Source organism: Peromyscus californicus, unplaced genomic scaffold (assembly GCF_007827085.1).
Source record: "Peromyscus californicus insignis strain IS unplaced genomic scaffold, ASM782708v3 Scaffold_17__1_contigs__length_78620276, whole genome shotgun sequence".
NCBI lineage: Eukaryota > Metazoa > Chordata > Mammalia > Rodentia > Cricetidae > Peromyscus > Peromyscus californicus.
The window spans coordinates 49507611-49528798 of NW_026294469.1; the positions used below are offsets into that span (position 1 = coordinate 49507611).

Here is a 21188-nt window from a genome sequence, read left to right on the forward strand (position 1 = left end):
AAGAGCATGGAAATGGAGTAGGCATTCCAGGCCAGAGACTGAGCAGAGGTAACACAAGAACTTGCACGTCCAAGGCCTGGGTTGGAGAGCAGGGCTGGGATGGTGGAGGAGTCGGAGGTGCAAGGGAAAGCCTAAGAGCTGAGGTCATAGCCGAAAAAACGGGGTGCCCCATAACCTTCCAGCTCACACTACAGTTTGAGAAAAGTGAGGTCCCAGCTCCAAGATCCTCCAGTCTTATGTCTTGGTCACCAGTGGCAGCCATGACTAGGTGCCCAAGGCAAGGCCCTCAAAACCATGGCCCCAAGTGAACAGAGTCAACTCCGCGGCAAGAAGGCTGCAGGCCAGGGCCCCTGCCAGAAAGTGGAGACTGTACCTGGTGTGGCAAGAGGAGCCTGCCTTGGGGAAAGGGCGCTACATCATCCTTTTCCCACTTGGAGTACCAACAAAGGGGCGGGCGGGCCTGGCCCTTTGTGAGGGGAAATGTATTAATACTCGACAGCAGCCACCTTCCTTTCCTCTCCATCAAAGCCTTGCAGACACCTGGGTCCGCATTAGAAAGGCATGAGGCACTTTCATGTGCTGAGGCCCTGCCGGAAAGGGCTGAGAGCACCAGGAGATTCTTCTGCTTAGAAAACCCAAGACCAGCCCATCAGCTCCAGCCTCACTTGAAGAGATACTTTGGGGTGCTGGAGGATGCTGCCATGACCTGCTATCCTCCCCACTTTGGGCAAGTCTCTCCCCTCTGGGGCTCCATTTGTCTTTATGTACAATGGGAGACTGAGCAATTTCTAGGGGTCCAGCATTTATCCACAGAGACAGTACAAAGCAAGTGTCGGAAGTCAGGGTTGCGAGAAGCGGGTGGCCAGCCTTGGGCCCCTCCTCTGCCCAGTGGGAGCTGGCATGTACCCTGTGATGCCCACTGTGCCCTCAGTAGGGAGGAGTCAGGTAAAGGAGGGTGACCTCATTTGGTATTTATTGACAATCAGCCAGCAGAACACAAATGGGCTGGGGAGATGCCAGGAGAGAGGTGGGCACAGAGGCCACTCACTATGCTGCGTGAAAGGGCCCTGCTCTGCCGGGAAATGCAATGTCAGGACACCTGGTAGCCACACCTGAACGCCATCTCCCAGGGGCCCAGGATGGAAGCTGCCCTCATGGCAGGTGCCCTGCAGCATCAGGACACATGTCCTTCGTGGACCATCTCTGAGTCTTGGCCGTCTTTGTCACGGGAAGCCACAGGGACAGGGGAGAAGGGTCCTGACTGCAGCCTCCATCCCGACCTCCATGGTGGGTGCTCCTCGGGCCTTCTGCCAGCCCAAGGCACAACGTCCATGTGGTGAAGGGCGAACTCTGTCTATCTACTCCCACCCTAGCGCCTAACTCCAGCCCCTCGGACCTCTCTCACCTGTCCTTCAGAAGCCTCCAGGCTCTATGTCTCTATTCCTGTCCCTAGACAGACCTAAAGCAATATGCGATGCCATGCAAGTCCCCTCCCACCCCACCTCTCTGGCTCCCTCTCCCAGGTGTTCCTCACTCCCTCTCATAGCCGGTGAGCATCACCCTCTCCAGACATTCTCCGTCTCCGCTCTGGCAGGCTGGCCTCCTCCTGGCTCAGGGACAGCTCTGGCCCATACACCCTCCCTCCTCTCTGATCTGTGATCCTCCACATCCCCCAGGCCCCCTAGTTCCCATCTCTTGGGAAACGTGGCCTTAACACAGGAACCCACAGAGATTCTTTTCTGCCCAATTCATTTACTAATTCTCCATATCCAGGAACCCTCCAGGCTTCTCACTCTCTGGAACCCCAGGTTTAAAGTGGGCTCATATGGAAATGTGTCTTGTCAAAATGTCTGAACAAAGATATCAAATATGGTGCCCGCTGCCCCCAAGAGAAAGAGGTGGCTGGCTGGAGGCTTGGGAACAAGTCCTCTTGGCCATGTGACCTTACTTGGGCCAGCTCTTCCCTCTCTGGCTTCAACACATCCCTCTGCAAAGTGAGGGCTGAGCTGGATCGTTTCAGCTTTGAATGGACTACGTAGTATATGTTTATGTCCCTCTAGATGGAGGTCCCAGGAGAGGCAGAGGCCACAAAGAGGGACTTATACTGGGGACTGGCATTGTTGTAGCAACCTCCAACTGCCTTTCAGAATCCCAGCAGGCATAGCTGTCCCCTGCAGCCCCCAAGGAAGAGACTGTGAGGCCCTGGCCAGCCCTCCAGTTGGGTAGTTTCCAATCTCACATCATGGACTCTTCCTCCTCCTCGGCGATCTCGCGGTCCACCTCAATGGCCGTATTCTCAAAGCTGGTGATGCCTCCGTATTTACGCATGTGTACCATCAGCGGCTTTGGTGACTGGCTCCCGGCCAGTGTGGCCACATACATGCCCGTCCGGTTCTCTTCCAGAGATGGGCCCCAGTCTATAGCAGGTCGGCTGGCCTGCTGAAGCCGCTGTGGCAGAGCAATGATAATGGACGTTGAGTGTTTTCCATGGCCAGGCACCCAACAAAGGCCTGCCTGTGCCCAGTAGGAATCTGTTCTGCCACAGCTGGACTGGTGGCCTCAGATATCATCTGTAAACTCCACACGGGGGCATTGTAAAGAGGATATAACTAGTTGGTGCTGGGAATAACATGGCTTCCAAGGCTGGGAGACAAGACACACACACACTCTGACAAGCATCTAAAGGTAGATTCAGGAGCCCACTCCAGCTCCCTACTGCTGAAAGCCAAATTCAGACTTGCTGGGGGATTTTATGAAAGAACTGGCAGCCAGAACAGAGGCAGGGCTGAGGTGGCCTCCCTGGACACTTCTCAGAGTCCAGTGTCCAGGAAAGAGGGAGCTGACTAAGCCTATAATTCCAGAGACCCTTCATCCTTAGCCACATTCCCAGGGCTCTCTGCCCATCCTGCCGGAGGAAGAGCCCTGTACCCTGAGAAAAAGGAGGCCACCAACAACTGATGAAGCCCATTGGGTACAGCTTCCAAGGGCACGGAGTGTGAAAGGCTCTTGGTCTAGGGCCAAAGTCATTGGCACTCCGAGTGTGGTGGCGTTTATTGAACTGTTAGAGCCGGCTCCTCACAAACTTGCCAATGGTTTCTTCTCTTTCTTGGAATGCAATCCGAATGTTTGCCATGCTCTCTGTGACCTGTCCTGCCCACCTTCCTGTACTGATTGGTTTTTGTCAACTTGACACAAACCAAATAAAAACCCTTTCCAACTTGCTTTTGGTCATCGTGTGTGAGGGTTTTTGTTTGTTTGTTTTTTTGTTTTTAGTTTATTTTTAATTTTAAATACATGTATGTGCGTGTGTCTGTGTATAGGTATGTACACGTCAGTGCAGGTGTCTGCAGAGACCAGAAGAAAGTGTCAGATCTCTTGGAGCTGGAGCTACAGACAGTTGTGCGTTACTTGGTGTGGGAATTGAACTAGGGTCCCCTGCAAGAGCAAGTGAGTGCTCTTAACCGCCGAGCCATCTCTCTAGCCGTGAGTCATGTTTTAAACACAGCAACAGAAAGCAAAGTAAGACATTCCACAACCTGGGACCTGCCGCTTTCCTTCCATTATCTCTGCCCCAGTCACACAGGTCTCTTTGCTGTCCTCAAACACGCCAGCTGTTCTTCCATCATGGCTTTTATCCCTGTTGTCAGCTGCTGGGGATGCTCTCTTATCTATCACCCTGTCCATTTTGTCCTCTCTCCCTGACTCTGACTGCACTGGCTAAAAAAGCATTTTCTACCACTCCATCTCTGTGTTCTGCTTTTCAGATTGTTAGTTATCGTGAGCTGTAGCACTTAGCCAGCGCTACCAGTCCTTATTGCCTATCTCCTACACTGAAATACAAGGTCCCCGAGAACAAGGATTTAGATGTGTCTGCAAACACAAAAAAGGAGTCCAGACTATGGGTCCGTAGCTTCAGTGCTACTGGCCATCTGTCAGGGACAAGCTGTGGGGCTGTCCTGGACATGGGAGGGTGCTAACCACGACCCCAGCCTATAGTCCTTTCAGTTACCCTCCACAACAATCAATAATACCACTGCTCAGGGAGGAACCACCCTCTATGGGAACTCCTGGTCCGGAATTGAGCACATAGCATACCTAAGCTCTGTGCTCGGTGTTGGCCTTTTTAATCTTTGTAGTACCCAATAAAAGAGTTATTTATACTCCACCCTCTTCACTCCCACAGATATCATCTGAAAGTTAAAGCTCAGAGAGGTCACTTAAGTTGGCCAAAGTCACACAGGTGGGAAGTGGTGGCACTGGGGTTTGAACCTGGATAGGGTCCATCTTGAACTTTTCTAGTGCTCTGCTTTTCTGTCCCTCAGTCTGACTGGCTCCTTTTCTCCTCACAGCAACCTTATGGGAAGGAATTGCTGTCCTCATGTAGAAACCAAGGCTAGAAGGATAACTGGAGAGTAGGGCCACTAGCGCTGTTGGGACTCTGACCCGGTGGATGGAAGGAAGCCCTGATCTTGAGAGGCTCCTCCTGCGCCTAGCCACAGATACCAAAAATTCAAGCCCCAACAGCCTTGACTCCAAGCTTCCCCATCCTGCTGTTCTCTGCACACATCTGGTGCTCGAGCAAGGGGAGGCTGGCAATTCTCTGGGAGGCACAGGATGGTTCTGAGGTTCAGGGAAGAGCTTAGCCCTAAACCATACAGTGGTTGGAAGCATAGCATTGGCTGGACTTCAGAGAGCACCAGGTGGGTTTTCCCAAGAGAAAGCGAGGCAGTGTGGGGCAGGCATGCCGCAGCAGTGTGCTAGGGCACAGGCCTGCAGAAGGGTCAGGGCATTGCTCCTTAGCTCACTTCCTGCCATTGCCAAATTCCGGTGAGAGCTAGCTTAACAATGTGGACACACCATCCCTAAATTCTCAACAGCCAGCTCTCAGGAGCCAAGGCTGGCTGGCTCCAGCACCTTCTGATAGGTGTGTGTTGTAGGGAGGGTCCCCAGGCTCTATCTGCACCCCCTATCAGACTCACTGGAACTCTATTCACTCACCACGATGGCCTCTGACCATTGGAGAACTCCAGACTCATAATGGCCAGGGTGCCCTAGGCTCAGAGAGGGGCAGGATCTCCTTGTGGTCACACAGCGTATCTGCTGGCCCACAGTGGGTTGCTATCTGTCTCTTTCAAGGCCTGTTGGCTCCTGTGCCAATTGCTCTCTTTAACATAATCATTCTAAACTGGTACCTCTAGATCCAGCAGGGACCCTTAACACAGGACAAAGGGGACAGCCTACCTTTTGGGGGTCTCTCAATGTTGTTTACTGGCTCTGGTCTCCAAGTTCAAGTCCTGACCCCTACACTATCATTGGTGGTCTTTGGATTCATTCTTCTCTCCAATCCCAATCCCAAGGCCCCATATGAATATGAGGTTCAGATCATGATCTCAGCCCTAAGTGAATCTAGACCACATGGGCCTCTGCAGACTTCAAGAATCCTGCCAGGCTCTGGATAAGATGTTGGTGCAGATTTTTTTTTTTTAAGGACTTACCCACGGGGCTGGAAGACTGTAGGTAGGCAGGAAAAACAAGACTCACCTCCCAGAGTGAGCCTTCCTCACGAAGCACAGCCACCAGCATGCCGGCGGGGATCATGAGGCAGGAGAGCAGGCCCATCAGGATGCCCAGCAGCTCAGCCCAGGCAGGGAAGCGATAGTTGCCGTACTCCGAGGGCTGGTACTTGACGATGCTGTACACCAGCAGGGCCTGCAGAGTGGAGACTCCAGCATCACTGGTCCTCTTGTGGGACACAGAGTATGGCATGGCCTGGGTCTGGACCACCTTAAGGCCTTAAGAAAGCCTAGCTGGGACCTACACATGGTCCTAAGCTGTACACCAGAACTGAAGATGGTCCATTTGCCAGACCTGGCCTATTGGACAGCTCCAAGCTGACTTAATATGAAGGTTTGTGACAGCCCGGGTCTGACATATCCTAAATCCTGAGACAGACTCTCTCCCAGTTGCTCCCACCCTATGACTAGCAAAACATAGTACTGAGGCCCCCTCCCAAGGCCCTAAGAATTAGGAAAACCCCATCCACTTGCCAGAATAGCACAGCTCAGAAAACTGGGACTTGGAGGAGGATGTGTAGCTAGGTCCTCATGCCTACTCCACAGCCCCGGCAGAGGCTCACTCAGAGCTGGGGTAACCCAGCTGGACTAAATGCACAGAGGGACCTGCATTTGGCCCTGGGGCCCCAGCCAACCACCTTCGCTCCCACCCCTGGTTACCAGGAGTGTGGCTGGGGACAGAAACAGCCAGCAGGTCCTGAAGTAGAGGCCTGGCTTGAAGCCCAGCATCATGTGGATGTCTCGGCAGAACCTCTGGATGCCTGCACAGGGAAGGAGGAGTGTCCCCGTGATTGGTCCCACCGGTGCCTGTGACCCCCCTCCTCCATGCCTGTTTCCCTGCCTGACCTCCAGCACAGGGCCCACACCCCATTCTCTCTCTCACTCTGAGGAGTGTCAGCCTGCCTCCCCCAGCCCTTCTCACCATATACCCGGGTGACAGCGAGGCACGTGGTGATCACCACCACCATGAGTCCGAAGCTGGCGCTGTAGTCATCCAGAAGGACCAGCCAGTACATACCGCCCTAGAATAGAAAGCATGGCACTGGGTCTCCAGCCTCAGTCTCCTCCCGTAGGAGGTGAGTGGGAAGCAGTGAGGGTGCCTCCAGGGCAAAACTAACCAGGAAATGATCCACCCCCTCAGCCCTGCAGAGACAATGTCCCTTCTTGCCTCCCGACAGCCAAATCTCCTAATAGAACCCATTTATGGATGAGGGGAAAATGGGTTCAGAGAGGGAAATTCACTTGTCTGGAATCACTCAGCAAGTGGAGGGGTGAGGTTTAAAACAGGTCTTTCAAATTTACTCCAGAGCCAGAACTCAACCACAGACCAAGGTGCCTGCCCCAGGAAACAGGACCTGGTAGGACCGGAAGCAGTTCAATGACTGCTCACCTGGCCAAAACTACCTCGGCAAGCACTGCCCCACCCAGTTCCCTCAGCTTGTGCGCCCCCTGCAGGGCACTCACATCGGTGGTGAGGATCAGCCCCATCAGGTACATGGCTACGCAGATGAGACCTGAGAACACCACCTTCTTGGGCCGAAGGTAGTAAGGGAATTCGTCTGTTACTGCAGTCACGATGGTCTCTAGAAAGGCAAACTGCAAGGGGTATTGAGATCAGAGTTCTACCCACACACAAACCAGTGCCCACTCCCATGGGCAAGGCTCACCTGGCTATCCAAGCCAAGAGTCAGAAGCATGAAGAAGAAGAGGAAGGACCAGAAAGGTGATAGGGGCAGCATAGTCATGGCCTGTGGGTAGACAACAAAGGCCAGGCCAGGGCCTGGGCCCAGGGCATGCAGGGTTAGGAGCATACTGGGGTACACAGTACGCTCCGATATGCATTCAAATGCATAGGGTGTCTTGCGTCCATGTGGGAGCTCTCTCACTTACCACACCCAAGTCCACTGACAAACACCAACTGAATACTAACATTCATCACTTTCTTAGCTTCCAGGGCTCAGGCTGGCCTACTGCAAGTGCTCAGCGCATGAGACTATTGAATATGAATTAGCAATCACGCACAAATGCACACAGGGACCAACAGAGGCTCCTAATCAGGACACCGGTCTGCACATACTCATTCGTAATGAGAATCCCACCGGTACACATACTCACACCCACCCACTGACACAAGACACGCTGATTCACAGCTCACTGGCACCTTAGATTCACTTTCACACACACACACATCTCAACCCAGGAAGTGACCTATTTTGCACTTCCACACATACATCTCACCCCAGGATGTAACTTGTTTGGACAAACAAGACCTGAAAGATAAGACAGCTTCATACAGAAACCCTTTTGTCTCCAGCAGATTGCTGTCACACCCTCTTGTACACCCGCACATTTACACACAGACGCGCACACACTTGTGTCATGCCCTCTTGTACACACACACACACACACACACACACACACACACACACACACACACACAGAGAGCTATCCCCTATCTTGCCAGTCTGTGTTGAGAGCATGCCCTGTGGCCCAGCTACCTTTCACCCAGCCAAACCCCCAAATGCTGCCCCTCCACCTACCTGCTTTGGCCACTTGATCCACGGGCACACCCAGCTCCTGAGACATGTAGCCTAGCACCGAGAAGATAGCGAAGCCAGCCAGGATACTGGTGATGGCGTTGCCCAGAGTGACGATGAAGGTGTCTCTGCGGGGGAGAATCCCAACCCAAGCCATGGTGAGCCGGCCGCAACCTCAACCCAAGAGAGCCTCCCGGGCAATGGTCCATCTGAGTTTGGCCCCTGGCACTGGGGAGCGGCAGGCACTGACCTGTAGATGTTCTGGTGGAATGTGTTGTAGGAGGCAAAGGTGAGGAGACCCCCAAAACCCACTCCCAGGGAGTAAAAGATCTGAAGAGCAGCTTCAATCCACACCTGTGTCGAGGAAAGAGGGGGACAGGGAAGGCAGGGAGGGCCCAGGGGAGGAGAAGGAGGGGTGAGGATGAGAAATAGGTTCAGCAAGGAAGAAGGAACAGCCAGGGTCACAAATGAGGGCCAGGAGCAGCCCCAGCCCCAGCACTTCCAATGCAGGATGTGGGCAAGTCCTTCCCCTTTCTGGGACTCAGTTTACCCACCCAGGGTCTAGTAGATGGTCTCTAAGCCTGGTCCAGTCTTGAAGGAAGGTGTGACTAAGGCAGAGGCGGCAGCAGATTGGAGTTGAGCACAGACCTATGTAACCACTTTACTCCCTGCCTGGAGTCAGAGGGGTCTGAACCGGGACCCATCTTTACCAGTTTCTAACCGTACATCCTGGACAAGCCCCATCACCTCTCCGCGCTCTGGGTCCCTCGTCTGTGACGAAGGACCAAAAACAGTGTCCTGCCTTATGGGGAGGCACAGGGAGGGTTAAGTCACTACGAAAGTAGAGAAGTGTCAGTGTCCATGGTGTCAACGGTCAATAGTGTCAGCTGTCAGGGCTGTGTTGTGATCATCACTGGTACAAAGTCGTCCCTGGGCTTTGGAGCCAGACAGATCTGAATGGAACCCCAGCCATGACATCTTATGCTTATCACTAATTGTTGTAAGCTTCTAGGAGTGTGTGTGTGTACGCATGTGTGTGTGTGTTCATGTGTGTGTATGTGTGCACGTGTGTGTCTATGTTTTGTCAAATGGAGAAAATAGTAACTGCTTCATGGGATTTTTCTTTTTTTCTTTTTTTTTTTGGTCTTTTCGAGACAGGGTTTCTCTGGGTAGCTTTGGGCCTGTCCTGGAACTCACTCTGTAGACCAGGCTGGCCTCGAACTCACAGAGATCCACCTGGCTCTGCCTCCCGAGTGCTGGGATTAAAGGCGTGCGCCACCACCGCCTAGCCAAAAATAATTTTTAGCTTTTATTATTTATCCAGACATCTGTACGTGTGTCTTATGAGTGTTTGCAATGTGTATGTGGATACCAGAAGAGGGAGTGGGATCCCCACCCCTTCTGCTGGATTATAGGCAGAAGTGAGATGCCTGACATGGGTGCTGGGACTTGAACCCAGGTCCTCTGGAAGAGCAGCAGGTGCTCTTAACCACTGAACCATATCTCCAGTCCCCGCTTCATGGGATTTTGAAGACTAAATGAGGATACACAGGAGGGGCTGGCACAGGGCTGCTGCTGGAGGCTCCCCCTTGAGGGTCCCCGCCCCCGTCCCCTCTCCTTTCATGCTCCCTGCTCACCTTGGAAGACAGCAGGTGGTGGAACTGGGGCGTGAGATAGAACTGGATGCCCTTCCAGGCCCCGGGAAGGGTCACTCCTCGAACCAACAGCATGAGCAGGATGAGGTAGGGGAAGGTGGCTGTGAAATACACCACCTGGAAGAGGGCACGCTGGGATGGCAAAGGACCCTCCACACAGCTCTGCCTGCCCAAACCTTCATCCCAGACACCCGCCTTCTCAACTGTCGCGGGTCCTGAGTCAGGAACAGCCGCCATGTCTCCTGCTCTCTCCATCACCAGCCCAGTGTTCGTGCCCCGCTTCCAAGGCCACCCCAGTCCCATTTCTACTACTTCCCCGGGCACAGGCCAGCACCACTGGTGGTGAATCTCCCCATGCTGTGCCCCTGTAAACTACCTGACACCCCCCAACTTCCTGAACATCCCATCAGCCACTTCTCTCTCCATCTCATCTTCAGCCTTGATGGCGGCCATGGCGGTCCCTCCTCTCTAACACCTTCGACCCTATATGGCATAGTGATGTCCTCTTGCTTAGCAAGGGTCATCTACGGCCTTTGACAAACAGCCTGTCGCCCTTCTCTCTGCCCATCATCTGCAGCGCACACTGGTCTCCTTATATCTAGTTGGTCTTCACCTGCTAACAGCAGTCCAATTTTCCCTATCTGGGATTCACTTCATGTCCAGTGGCAGGAGTGGGCTCGTGAACAGCAGACAGCTCAAGCCAAGCAGATAACCCTTTCTTGCCACAGAGACTGGGTACAGGGTGGGTACACAGCTTGCCTGACCCAATAAGGTAAGTTCTACGAGATCTACAGACTGGGGACGCAAGGGGAGGAGGCCAGTGTGGAGGAAGGCTTCAATGAGAGAGAGGTCCCAGGAGCAGACGGTGGTAACAGCCATGGAACCCCAGACCCACCTATGCCAAAGTTGTCCCCTACCCGGGGGTGGGGGGCGGGTTTCCAGTTAGTGTAACACCTGGGTACACATCCCCTGCAACTCCAAGGTGTCTGATTTATCCATCCATCCCGTAAGCACTCCACAAACCCTCACTGAATCTCTCTTTCTCTCTCTCTCTCTCTCTCTCTCTCTCTCTCTCTCTCTCTCTCTCTCTCTCTCTCTCTCTCTGCAGGGTGCCAAGCTCTGGGCAAGGATGCCAACTTGAATAACCTATGGGTATTGCCCGAAGCAGGCACTTAGCCTAGGAAAGCAGGGAAGCCCAGTGTCCCTATTAACCTCCGTGCTCTCATTCAAGCAGAGCCCCGCTGCCCCCTGCCCTCCAGGTCCTCTCTTCCCCTCTCGGGGTGAATCCTATCATCTTCCCAGCCTTGGCCAGCACCCTACTTCCTCTCCAGCGCCTGAATTTCGGCACCCAGCATCCCAAGCCTCACCTTGCCCGAGGACTTCACCCCCTTGAGGATACAGAGAAACACGATGACCCAAGCCAGCAGCAGGCAAAGGCAAAGGTTCCAGCGAATCTCCCCAGGTTGGCCGATGCCCTGGCTGCCCTGAATGTGCAGGACGTAGCGGCTGTGGGAGACAACAATCCGAGAAGCCCCTTGTCACCCTGACACACTCCATGGGTATGGGGAGGGGGAGCCATGTCCAGCCTTCCGGGACCAATAGCTTTTCCCCCATGTGATGCTTTCCAAATCCCTCCCATTTTTCTTGGGCTGGCTGAGTCCAGCTTGTCTCTACCTCTCCCCACCTCCTTTGGGGAGCAAATAGCAGGCATAGGCTTGATGGATCTGGTATCTAAACTCATACATGTGTATACATTTACATACACATGTGCACTCCATTCAGGAGTCTGGCCATGGCTGTGCTCCTCTGAGCCATGGTTCACACTGGGTAGTCCCACTCTCAAGGCTCCAAGACCCACAGTCCCTCTCTTTGCCCCTTGGCGCTCCATGGAAGCAGCTCTCCTAGGGATAGATAGTTCTGGTGTCCTACCTCTCCATGTGGATTCCCTGACCCTCTACAAAGCCTTTTCATCAAACTCCCTTCAATTAACCCCTTTGGCAATGCCATCTGCCCCCTGCCTATACCTCACCAATGTCATCAGCCTCGGTATTGCCACAGAGACCCTTGGCAGCCACAGCGACCACGTCAAGTTCTTAAGTTCTGTATGGCATACCGAAACTCATAGGTTGCACTTTAGCAGATACAGGCCCTCGGGCTGGCCTGGAATTGAAGAAATGAGTGGACTGTACAGGTCAAGCTGGGAGAGGGATCCTTTCAAAACATGAACCTACTGGGGAAACCCTTGGGAGCGATCCTTTGCAGGGGAAGGGAGGGACTATTCATGCAGGGTCTGGGCTACTCTAGAATATCCTGGCACAAGACTGAGAGTCAAGAATCCTTAATGTCACCGTTGCTGTCACTGAGCAAGCTTCTGGCCCTTGTTTCTCAGCTGGGATAGGCCAGTGAGCCACGATGTCTTCCTGGAGCCACCATTCCGGGGCTCGTGGGTGCCTGGCAATGCACTGATGGTGTTATCCGTGTTGCCTTGTTCAAATCTCCCAGGCAACCCTCATCTCACTCTGCTCTTACACTCATCTGAGATGGTTATAACTTTGCAAGGCCCTGGCTCTCCAAAGTGCTCCACCAACTGACACAGAACCTCAGTAAATGCTTATTCAAAGACTGACCCCGTGAGTGAAGGCCTCAACGGATAATGTCCTATGAAGCAGGTACGGTTATCACCCTCACTATGGCAGTGGAAGAAACTGAGACTCTAAAATGTCACCTTGGATAACAGTTGTCACTCTTGTTAATAAGTGGACACTCACCAACCCTCTCACCCCGGAGCTAGACCACAATTTCCACGCCACCTCTTTCCTCTAATCTGCACAGCCGCCTTCTGACTTTGTTACCACAGGTGTCCTGTTCTAAAAGAAGCTGGCCAGGTAAGGAGCCAGGATCCGAATCTTTCGTTCCCCCACAGGCCGGCACAGCACCCCCCACCTCCTGCCCACCCCCAGTGGCTACCCCAGTCAGACGGACCTCCAGTACTCCTCACTGGGGCTGACGGTACTGCTGAGGTTAAGGGGCAGCACCCCATTGCCATCCCTGGGGCCCCTGTGCTCCAGGCAGCGCTCCGTGTTCCACCAGTTACCACAGTGCTCCCAGGGCAGGTCGCTGGTGAGGGAAGCGAAGAGGTAGAAGAGGACATAGGCGATGATCATGTTGTAGTAGATGGCCACCAGGCCTACGATGAGCAGCATGGCCGCACCCGCACCTGGAGAGCAGGGCAGGGACAGCGTCACCTCCCTGCCAGAGCCTGGGAGCAAGGCAGTGACTCTCCAGGGTTCCTGGTGGCTCAACACAGCCAGGAATCACTGAGGCCTTACCTTTGAAGAGGGGGCTGATTTTCCAGACAGCCAGGGGTCCCAGGCTGGAGAACTGGCCCAGGGAGAGCTCGAGGAAGAAGAGGGGGATACCGCAGATGGCCAGCATGAGGAAGTAGGGAACAAGGAAGGCTCCTGCAGAGAAGGTAGCAGATGGGGGTGGGATTCAGGTGGACCACCCGCCCCCCCCCAGGCTCCATACTGGCTGACCCACCCCCACGACTGTCCTGTGACATCAGCCAGCCACCTACCATCCACCTGCGGTGGATGGAGCACTTCTCCCAAGGGCCACTGAGGCTGGGGGAGCTAGTGGGTATTCACACACTTCTGTAGCTAGAGAGCCCAGAACATGGCTGGGCACAGAGCAGACACTCCAGAAACACCTGCCGAGTGAGTGAATAAATGGGAGAGTGGATGAATGAGTTATCTTCCAAGGAGTGCCAGCTCTACACCTCCAGAATCTGGCTCCAGTGGTCCCTTCCTCCTGAATGCTGCTGTCTCAGATGCTCTGGCTGACACCTGCAATTTCATGGGCCCTGTAGTTTCCTGGGCCTGCCATCCCTCCCCTTCTCTTCGCACATAGACAGCCACCTCCTTCAGACAGCTGCCAGCCACCAGCTGGCTCCGGCAGGGCTGTAGTCAGGCAGCTAGCAGCCCTCTGCCCTCCCTCCTGAAGCTATGTGGGCAAACACCCCAAGTCACGCTGATCGCTTTCCTTGCCATTCTATATGGATTCATTCTAGGGTGATCTTCTGAGAGGCTCTGGATGGCTAAGCCCTACAGAACAGAGTCATCCCAGAAGGGTCTATGTCTGGGCTCCCCACCCCAGCTTCATGGACGAGGGCTGCCTGTCTGAGGAAAAAGTGAGGTCAGTACACAGAAAGGGAGTGGAAGCGGGGAGAATCCCGGGGTCCCGGAGCCTCGGGGTGGACTCACAATCTTGCTTGGTCTAGTCTTACCTGGATTTCTCTTTGCCAACACACATGTCTTAACAAGTTTGGGAGAGGGAGTTGGAGATACTGCAAGAGCATGTACCCCTGGAGAAGAGAGTTGGAAGGTTGGGTCTGTACCATGTTGACCTTGGACAGAGAACTTGGCCTCTCCAGACCCTAGCTACCTCAGCATTTCCAAGGTGCCTACCTAAGTGGGTTGTTATCAGGGCATGGGGCAGGCACCAAGCCCAGGACCTAGTGAGTGGTGTACTTAACCCTAGTCATTGCTGATGAGGCTTAGAATGTTAACTTGGAGAATCAAGGACAAAGAGAATTACTTGTCAAACAACATAGATCGCGTGTTTGCAATCTGGATGGAAAGAACCAGGAGAGGATGGAACACTGAATACTGTAGAGAGGGAATGGTGGATGGGCGGGGCCTTGGAGGAGGTGCGGGAGGGGAGAGAAGACAATGCAAAGCCTATGAGTATGAGTGGGTACCACACTTTACACCCACCATGGGCAAGTGGGTAATTCCTTCTGCCCACCAAAGGACCTGGGAAGCATAAGGCCTCAGGGAGGAAACCTGGGTATCATCCTGGGCATGGCAAGGCGGGAGGAGGGGCTTGGTGATGAATAAGGAGGAAACACCCTTCTAACCTAAGTTCACTTCAAAGGTCACTCTACAGCCCCCAAGCCTTGGTCTGTCATCCCAGCTACTCCCAAGAGGTCCCCAGGCCCATACCGCCTCCATTGGTGTAGGCTCGGTAGGGAAACCGCCAGACATTCCCCAAGCCTACACAGTAGCCGATACAGGACAGCAAGAAGTCCAGTTTGCCCGTCCAGTTGCCTCTATCTGCTGCAAAATCCACATCCAAGTCCACATCGCCCTGGTCACTGGGAGTCATCAGCAGGTCTGGGGTGACAGGCTGCCAGGAAGAGAGGACAAAGCAGAAACGGAGGAGGGCATAGACAGAGTGGAACCGGGAACCCAAGCCAAGACCGTGGATTGGACAAGGCTGAGCGGAAAACGAGCGATCAGTTCAGATAGTCAAGTGGTTTCACCTGGACTCGAGAGAGGCTCTCGCTTGCAGGGCGTCGGGGAACAGCAGGGTGGCTCAGGCCTTCGGAAGCTGCCTGGCCTCATCTTTGGCCAGCAGAAACAGGCCAAGGATGATACCATTTTAACGTCATTGCCCGCCGCGATGATCATTGTGACGGTCATTGTGTGTTGGTGTTCACAGCGGTAAATGTTCTATTCACGTCACCTGAGCCAGCTACTCATCCACACACCATTCCAAGCACGAGGAGGAAAGCCGAGGCTCCAGGAGGGATCATGACCTACCTGAGGCTTTAGCCTACTTGACTGTTGGGAGAACCATGTCTGGCACCCGGCACACATGATGCTAACGGCCCCGTCTCCACCCTCTTGGAGGTTATCCCCATCTGGGTACTGGACCAGTGTGGAGCACACCCAAAGGCAGGTGGGCACACTGGAAGATGTTCAGGAAAAGAGGCTCCCGGGGGGCAGAAGGAAGAAACCAGGGTACCCTTGATACAGGAAGCAGAGGACTTTGACTGAAAGTGGGAGGAAGGGATCTGAATACTGTCTTGTGGCCTAGAAAGCCTAGTGGGGACTGTGGGTTTTGCCCAGCACTCAGAAAGAAACCTTTTTATGCTCTGTCTCAGAAAGTCAGAGTCCAACTGTCATTAATGGGGAGGAAAGTGCAGGAGAGAATGAGGCCAGCTGTCTTGACTGTCTCCTTCCATGATTCACTGTGGTTGGAGAGGTCCACTGGGCATGCTCCCTGTGGCTGGGGCTAGGAGGAGGAGGTCAGCTCCAGACACTTGGGATCTTGGCCCTAAAGAATGCAAGATGGCCTGTTTGTGGGTTACTCTGGCTTTAGTACCTGAAGGAAGCTCGGAGGTATCAGGAGAACCACCTAAAATCCAGAGAGCAACTTCTAAGAGGGAACACAGGAATGGGTCAGAAGATGGCAATCCACCTTGCCTGTTTGCTTCTGAAATCCCCTAGTGCCCAGGAGAATGGAAAAACAAAGTAGGCCCATCAGTAAATACCCAGCCATGGTGTGTACCACAGGAGAAAAGCCCTTTCCCTCAGCTTTCTATCCTGAGAAATCCTGGGAACCAGGGCACGATTCTGGCCCATGGCCTATGCTATTACACTGTGTGACCACAGTCTTCTGAGCCTCAGTTTCCCCCATCTAGACAGTGTGGGGAGTAGGGAGATCATTGTTTCCAGAAACATACCCTTTGAGATGCTCATAGGCATTCCACGGAAGAATTCTCCACTCAAAAGCTGGGTTCACACCATCTAAAATGTACGCCTTTGCTTGCAGGACCGGTCAGCTCATTTAATGGGTCAGGCCATTCCAAACAGGGACTAGAATGCAATGTTCCTAAGAGTCTCAAGTTCGGGGTACCTTCAGAGGTGTGAATCTAGACAGGGTCAGGGAGCCTCCTGCTAGAGTCTTCGCGAGAGGCTCACAATGACTGACAGCCAGGTAAGAGCCTCCCCAGGGACTCAGAGCCAAGGCACTGACCAGATGCTTTCCTCCCTAAAGACTTCCCATCCCAGGCTGGAGAGATGGCTCAGAGGTTAGGAGCACTGGCTGTTCTTCCAGAGGTCCTGAGTTCAATTCCCAGCAACGACATGGTGGCTCACAACCATCTGTAGTGAGATCTGGCAGAACACTGTATCTTGTAGTAAATAAACAAATCTAAAAAAAAAAAAAGACTTTCCATCCAAAATAGGTAGTGACAGAGGAGGCTTCTTTGGGCCCTGGCCACATGAGCATCATTAGGATCAAGATGATGAAAGGGAGGCTGGGGTGTGGCTCAGTGGTGGAGCATCTGTTCTCATACACCAGCCCTGGCTTTCATGCCTGGCAGAACAGAGATGAACCAAGTGTCACCCAGCTGGAGATGTCCGCTGTAGTGTCAGGCCGGGCAGCGGATCCGGGGGCTGCCCTGAAATTACAGTGTTGGGTTGACTCCGTGACAGCAGTGTGACCATGACAGCAATCCTGTCTGTGGTTAAGCAACGGTGTCGGGGACAGTCTGGTATGACTGTGGGTGACGGTGACAGACAAAAATGAGAAAAGGTGTTTTAAGACTGAAATCAATAAACACTAGAGTGGCGGTTTTCTGCTGCGGCCTAGGACATGCCGTGGTGAGTGTGGCAGCAACTCCCAGGCTTAGCTGAGCTCCTCCCTCCCCTGGCCTCTTGTGGGCCTCTCTAGTTGTGAGAACCAGCCTTTGGGGACCCTCGGGCTTTAACAGGAACTCTAAGAGGGAGTTGGTGGCAGCCACCCGACATGACCCTTGTCACCAGGTTGCAAGGTAGGCCTGTCACCCAGAGACACGCTGCCCCTCTCAGGCCAGCTGACAGGAGGTCCCGGTAATGAGGCTCCTCTGATCCCCTCAGAGACGCTGCCCTTTCTACACTCACAGAGCAGTCCGATCTGTTTCCATGGCGACAGGAGTTCTAAGAGCAGGAGGCTGCCAACTGGTCCCCCACCTCCCCCAATCAGAAGGAAGCTTGCTCCTGTTCCAGGGCCAGGGGATGGGGGTCCCCCAAAGCTGAGCCAATCAGGAACCTACATGGAGCCCTAGCCTCAGCATCAGGTGAATCCCAGGAGGCTTTGGGGCTGGTCCAGAAGCAGCAGATAGCAGCAGACAAGTAAATGGGGCAGGGCCAGAACCTACCTGGCTGGCTTTCCACTCCCACCTGGTTGGGAGCTCCCACTCCCCACTCTGGATCACGCGGGAACACATTTTGGACCATGCACCTGCACCATCTCTTTTAGGGACCAAGAGATATGGGTCCCCACCCCCAGGCATCAGGAGAAAGCACTAGGAGGGGCCGTACTGCCAAGCCTAGGGGGATCTTGGAAAGACAAAAGGCATCGCTAATCCCACTTCACTGCAGGAAGCAGAGCTCCCGAGAGGAAAGGGAGGGGCCCAAGGTTAGATGGCAAGTCAAGGGCAGAGCACTCCGAAGACCAGATACCCACCCCAGCCCAGTCAGACTTGGCTCTGCCCACCCTTGGCTTTGCTCACAGATGCCCTCTTCTCTCTGAGACATGGGGCGGGGAGGGTGTCAGCACTGCTCTGCTTGTTCTAGGTAGCTTCTACTTCCAGGTAAGTCATGAAGTACTTCCTTCTATGCCTCAGTTGCCCTGTCTATAAAATGGGCTAGTGGGGTCTAGTGGCTGGCTCAAGGAGAAGAGACTGGAGAAGTTCCAATGGGGGGCACTCGGCAAGAGCTTCCTACCACGTGGCTGTTTCTGTCATGTGTGACTGTGACGGAGAGGGGCAGGGGTTCTTGTGGGGAGGAGAGAGCAAAGGAGAGAGAGAGGGAGAACCCGGTGGGGAATGGGGACAAGACCCAATAGAATCCAAGAGTCCACAGATGGCTTCAAGAAGTGACTCCCGTCAGCCAATAGAAAAGACCCAGCTACCCCAGTGTTTCCAGGTCTGGGAGCATAAGGACAGAAAGCTTGAATGAAGAAGGTGTGTGTGTGTGTGTGTGTGTGTGTGTGTGTGTGTGTGTGTGTGTGTGTGTGTGTGTTAACAGCAGCCAGCCCCTGTGAAGTCTTTTCCCGTGTAGCTGTCCCTCCCAGTTCGCAGCAGCATCTCCACACCTCACACAGCCAAGTGGGTGAGGGGTTGTTTTCTCCACACCGGAGATGGCTGGCTGGAGAATTGGACTTGACCAGTCCCCACCAAGTGGCAGCTTCAGAAACAATACTCAGGAGTTCTGTGACTAGTAGGGCTGACACTTCAAAGCTTGCCACCGGAAAACTTACCTCAGTGTCCCCCCCTTCCCCCACAAACAACTAGGAGGTCCAGCGTGGCAAGGTAGGGAGATTGAGGTCTCCCCGACATCTCTACTGCTACCCCACCTCCCATTCTTAGGTTCCCAGACCCCACCCTTGCCGGAAAGAGGGATTCAACCCTAACCAGGGACTGCCTGGGGTCTCCGTGGGGGGAAGGGGGACGCGGGGGGGGGGGGAGAAAGGGTGTCACAGCAGGAAAGGGAAGGCTGGAGTGAAAAGGGACAAGGGAGGCAACAGAGGGGCCCGGCCCCCAGGGCCCAAGTCCTTAGGACTGAAGTGGGTCCGCTGGAGGCTGACAGAGGCCCTTGGGTATAGAGTGCCCAGGAGAGGCCAGGGCGAGATCCCAGCCCCAGCAGAGTCCAGCTCAATATTGACATGTAAGCTTCTAACACCCCCACCTTGTCAGGCCCTGATAGAACAGATGGAGCACCCGAAAGGGGTGGGGGGTATCTGACCCCAACTGCCCATCCGCGCTCCCCTGGGGCTGCAGACACCTGTTTGCAGGTCGGGGCACGGGGAATCTGGACCCTAGCACCACACTCCGACCCACCAGGGGAGATCGTGACCCCGCCCCTCCCCGTAATCCAGTTTGGGAGGAGGTTCTCTAGCCCTGAGCAGGGAAGGCATCCCTTTGGCCCATCGATCCTCCCAGCCTCGCTCAGGTGCGCTCCGCCCCCGTGCCCTACCTTGCGGAGGTGAGCTCCCTGGAGCTTCTTCATCTTGGCGAGCTGGCGCTGGCGCTGGCAGGAGCGCGCGGAGAGCCGGCGAGGCGGGCGCCGAGCGCTGGTCCTCCCGCTGCGCCTTTGCCCCCGCGGCTCCCGCGCACGGGCTGGGGAGGGCGCAGGCGCTGCGGTGAGGCCGCTGCGGGCGTGGGGCGCTGCGAACGCCCTGCCTCTCCCTGCTCTGCACCCTACGCTGGGGAGACACCCAGACAGATCCGATGACGGACAGACGGCGGCGGGGGGATGCGCGCGCCCCCGCACGCAGAGATGCGGATTGGAGCGGCCCGAGCGGGTGGGGAGGGGGGGTACGTGACAGAAACCATCGGCCGCAGCTACGGTCTCCTGCGTGACCTTGGGCAAGTGACTGCCTTCTCTGGGCCTCCCTTTCATTAGTTGGGTGAGGACAGACGCAGGCAGATTGCTCCTGAAGACTAATTTTCATGTATGGGGTTCCAGCACCTGACTACATCTTCTTTGCTGATGACCTTAAGTTTGTTTGTTTGTTTGTTTGTTTTCTTCTGGGTAACCTCTTTACCTTATGTTACTTTACTGGGGTGTAAGGAATTCACGGAGGCCAAACAGAAAACAGCCAGCATGGAGCTGCCACACAGTAGGCACTCAACTTAACGCCTGTTACCGACTGTTGCTTGCTCACTCAGCCATCAGCCAATCGTCCACTAGTCTATCAGTACTTCTCCAGTACCTTAAAATGATCCTGGACCACATCTCGTTTTCTGAGCCTAGAGAGGCTGGTGTTGGTCTTCCCATTTCACAGATGAGGAAACTAAAGGACAGGTCAGTTAGTTACACACTCAAGGTCACACAGTATATGACATCAACAACAGAGTGGCTTCACGGACGTCCCGTAGACAGAGTGGCCCTCAGCACGATTCCTTTTCTTGGGATGAAAGTGCAATGGGGAGGTTTGGGGGGAGGAGAAGGGACAGGCAAGTGTCACCCTGTTGTGGTGGCTTGTGATGGAATGACAAACCAAGTTCCTGTCTACCAGCACCAAGGCCTCGGGGCCACACATTTTATCTGCGACAAGGGCCACCAATCAGCAGGTATCTGGCTGAGCTCTCCCGGCGCCTGGGCATCTTGTGAGCCTTTTGCTAGGGTGGGGAAACAGCAGCTGGAGTAACTGAGCAACCAGTGCACTAGTTTGCGGGGTTGAGCCTCTGTGGGAAACCAGGCATGGCAAATCCGTGCCCTCCCAAGGTGCCTGCTTCAGACATTCATCATCCACATGCTTGCTGTCTACAGCAAGTGGAGGCCTTCAGGAGGCAGCAGGATAAGGTCTGCTCTGACCTCTGGGGTTTGAGCAGGGGAGGGCTCCAGAGTTCCTGAGCTGGGTGGTTCCTCCCCATCCTCTGAGCTACTCCTACTGGAGTCTAGCCAGTCAAGGCTTCCCTGACTTGGGAGGAAGGAGCTTCCCCCAGCTGCTTCTGCCCCTAGGAGCCTCAGGAGGCCAAGATGGGCAAAGGGCATTTCCTGAGCCCTGATGTATTATGATGGATGCTCATGTCCAGCATTCGATTATTAATTCTTCCCAACAGTCCCAGAAGGCAAGTAAGTGTAGAT

At 54.4% G+C, this 21188-nt stretch overlaps 1 protein-coding gene across 1 annotated transcript; it reads right to left on the bottom strand.

Annotated features, from left to right (window-relative positions):
* Positions 1-956: 956 nt before the first annotated feature.
* Positions 957-19807, bottom strand: Slc6a7 (solute carrier family 6 member 7). Its single transcript, XM_052742258.1, has 14 exons — positions 19572-19807; positions 14769-14952; positions 13095-13226; positions 12748-12982; positions 11133-11271; positions 9748-9882; positions 8361-8464; positions 8114-8238; positions 7241-7353; positions 7038-7169; positions 6496-6595; positions 6234-6334; positions 5542-5709; positions 957-2448 (listed from the first exon to the last, which is right to left on the bottom strand). Exons 1-14 carry the CDS (start codon positions 19602-19604, stop codon positions 2236-2238), a joined length of 1914 nt encoding a protein of 637 aa, XP_052598218.1. The 5' UTR covers positions 19605-19807; the 3' UTR covers positions 957-2235.
* Between the last annotated feature and the right edge of the window lie 1381 nt (positions 19808-21188).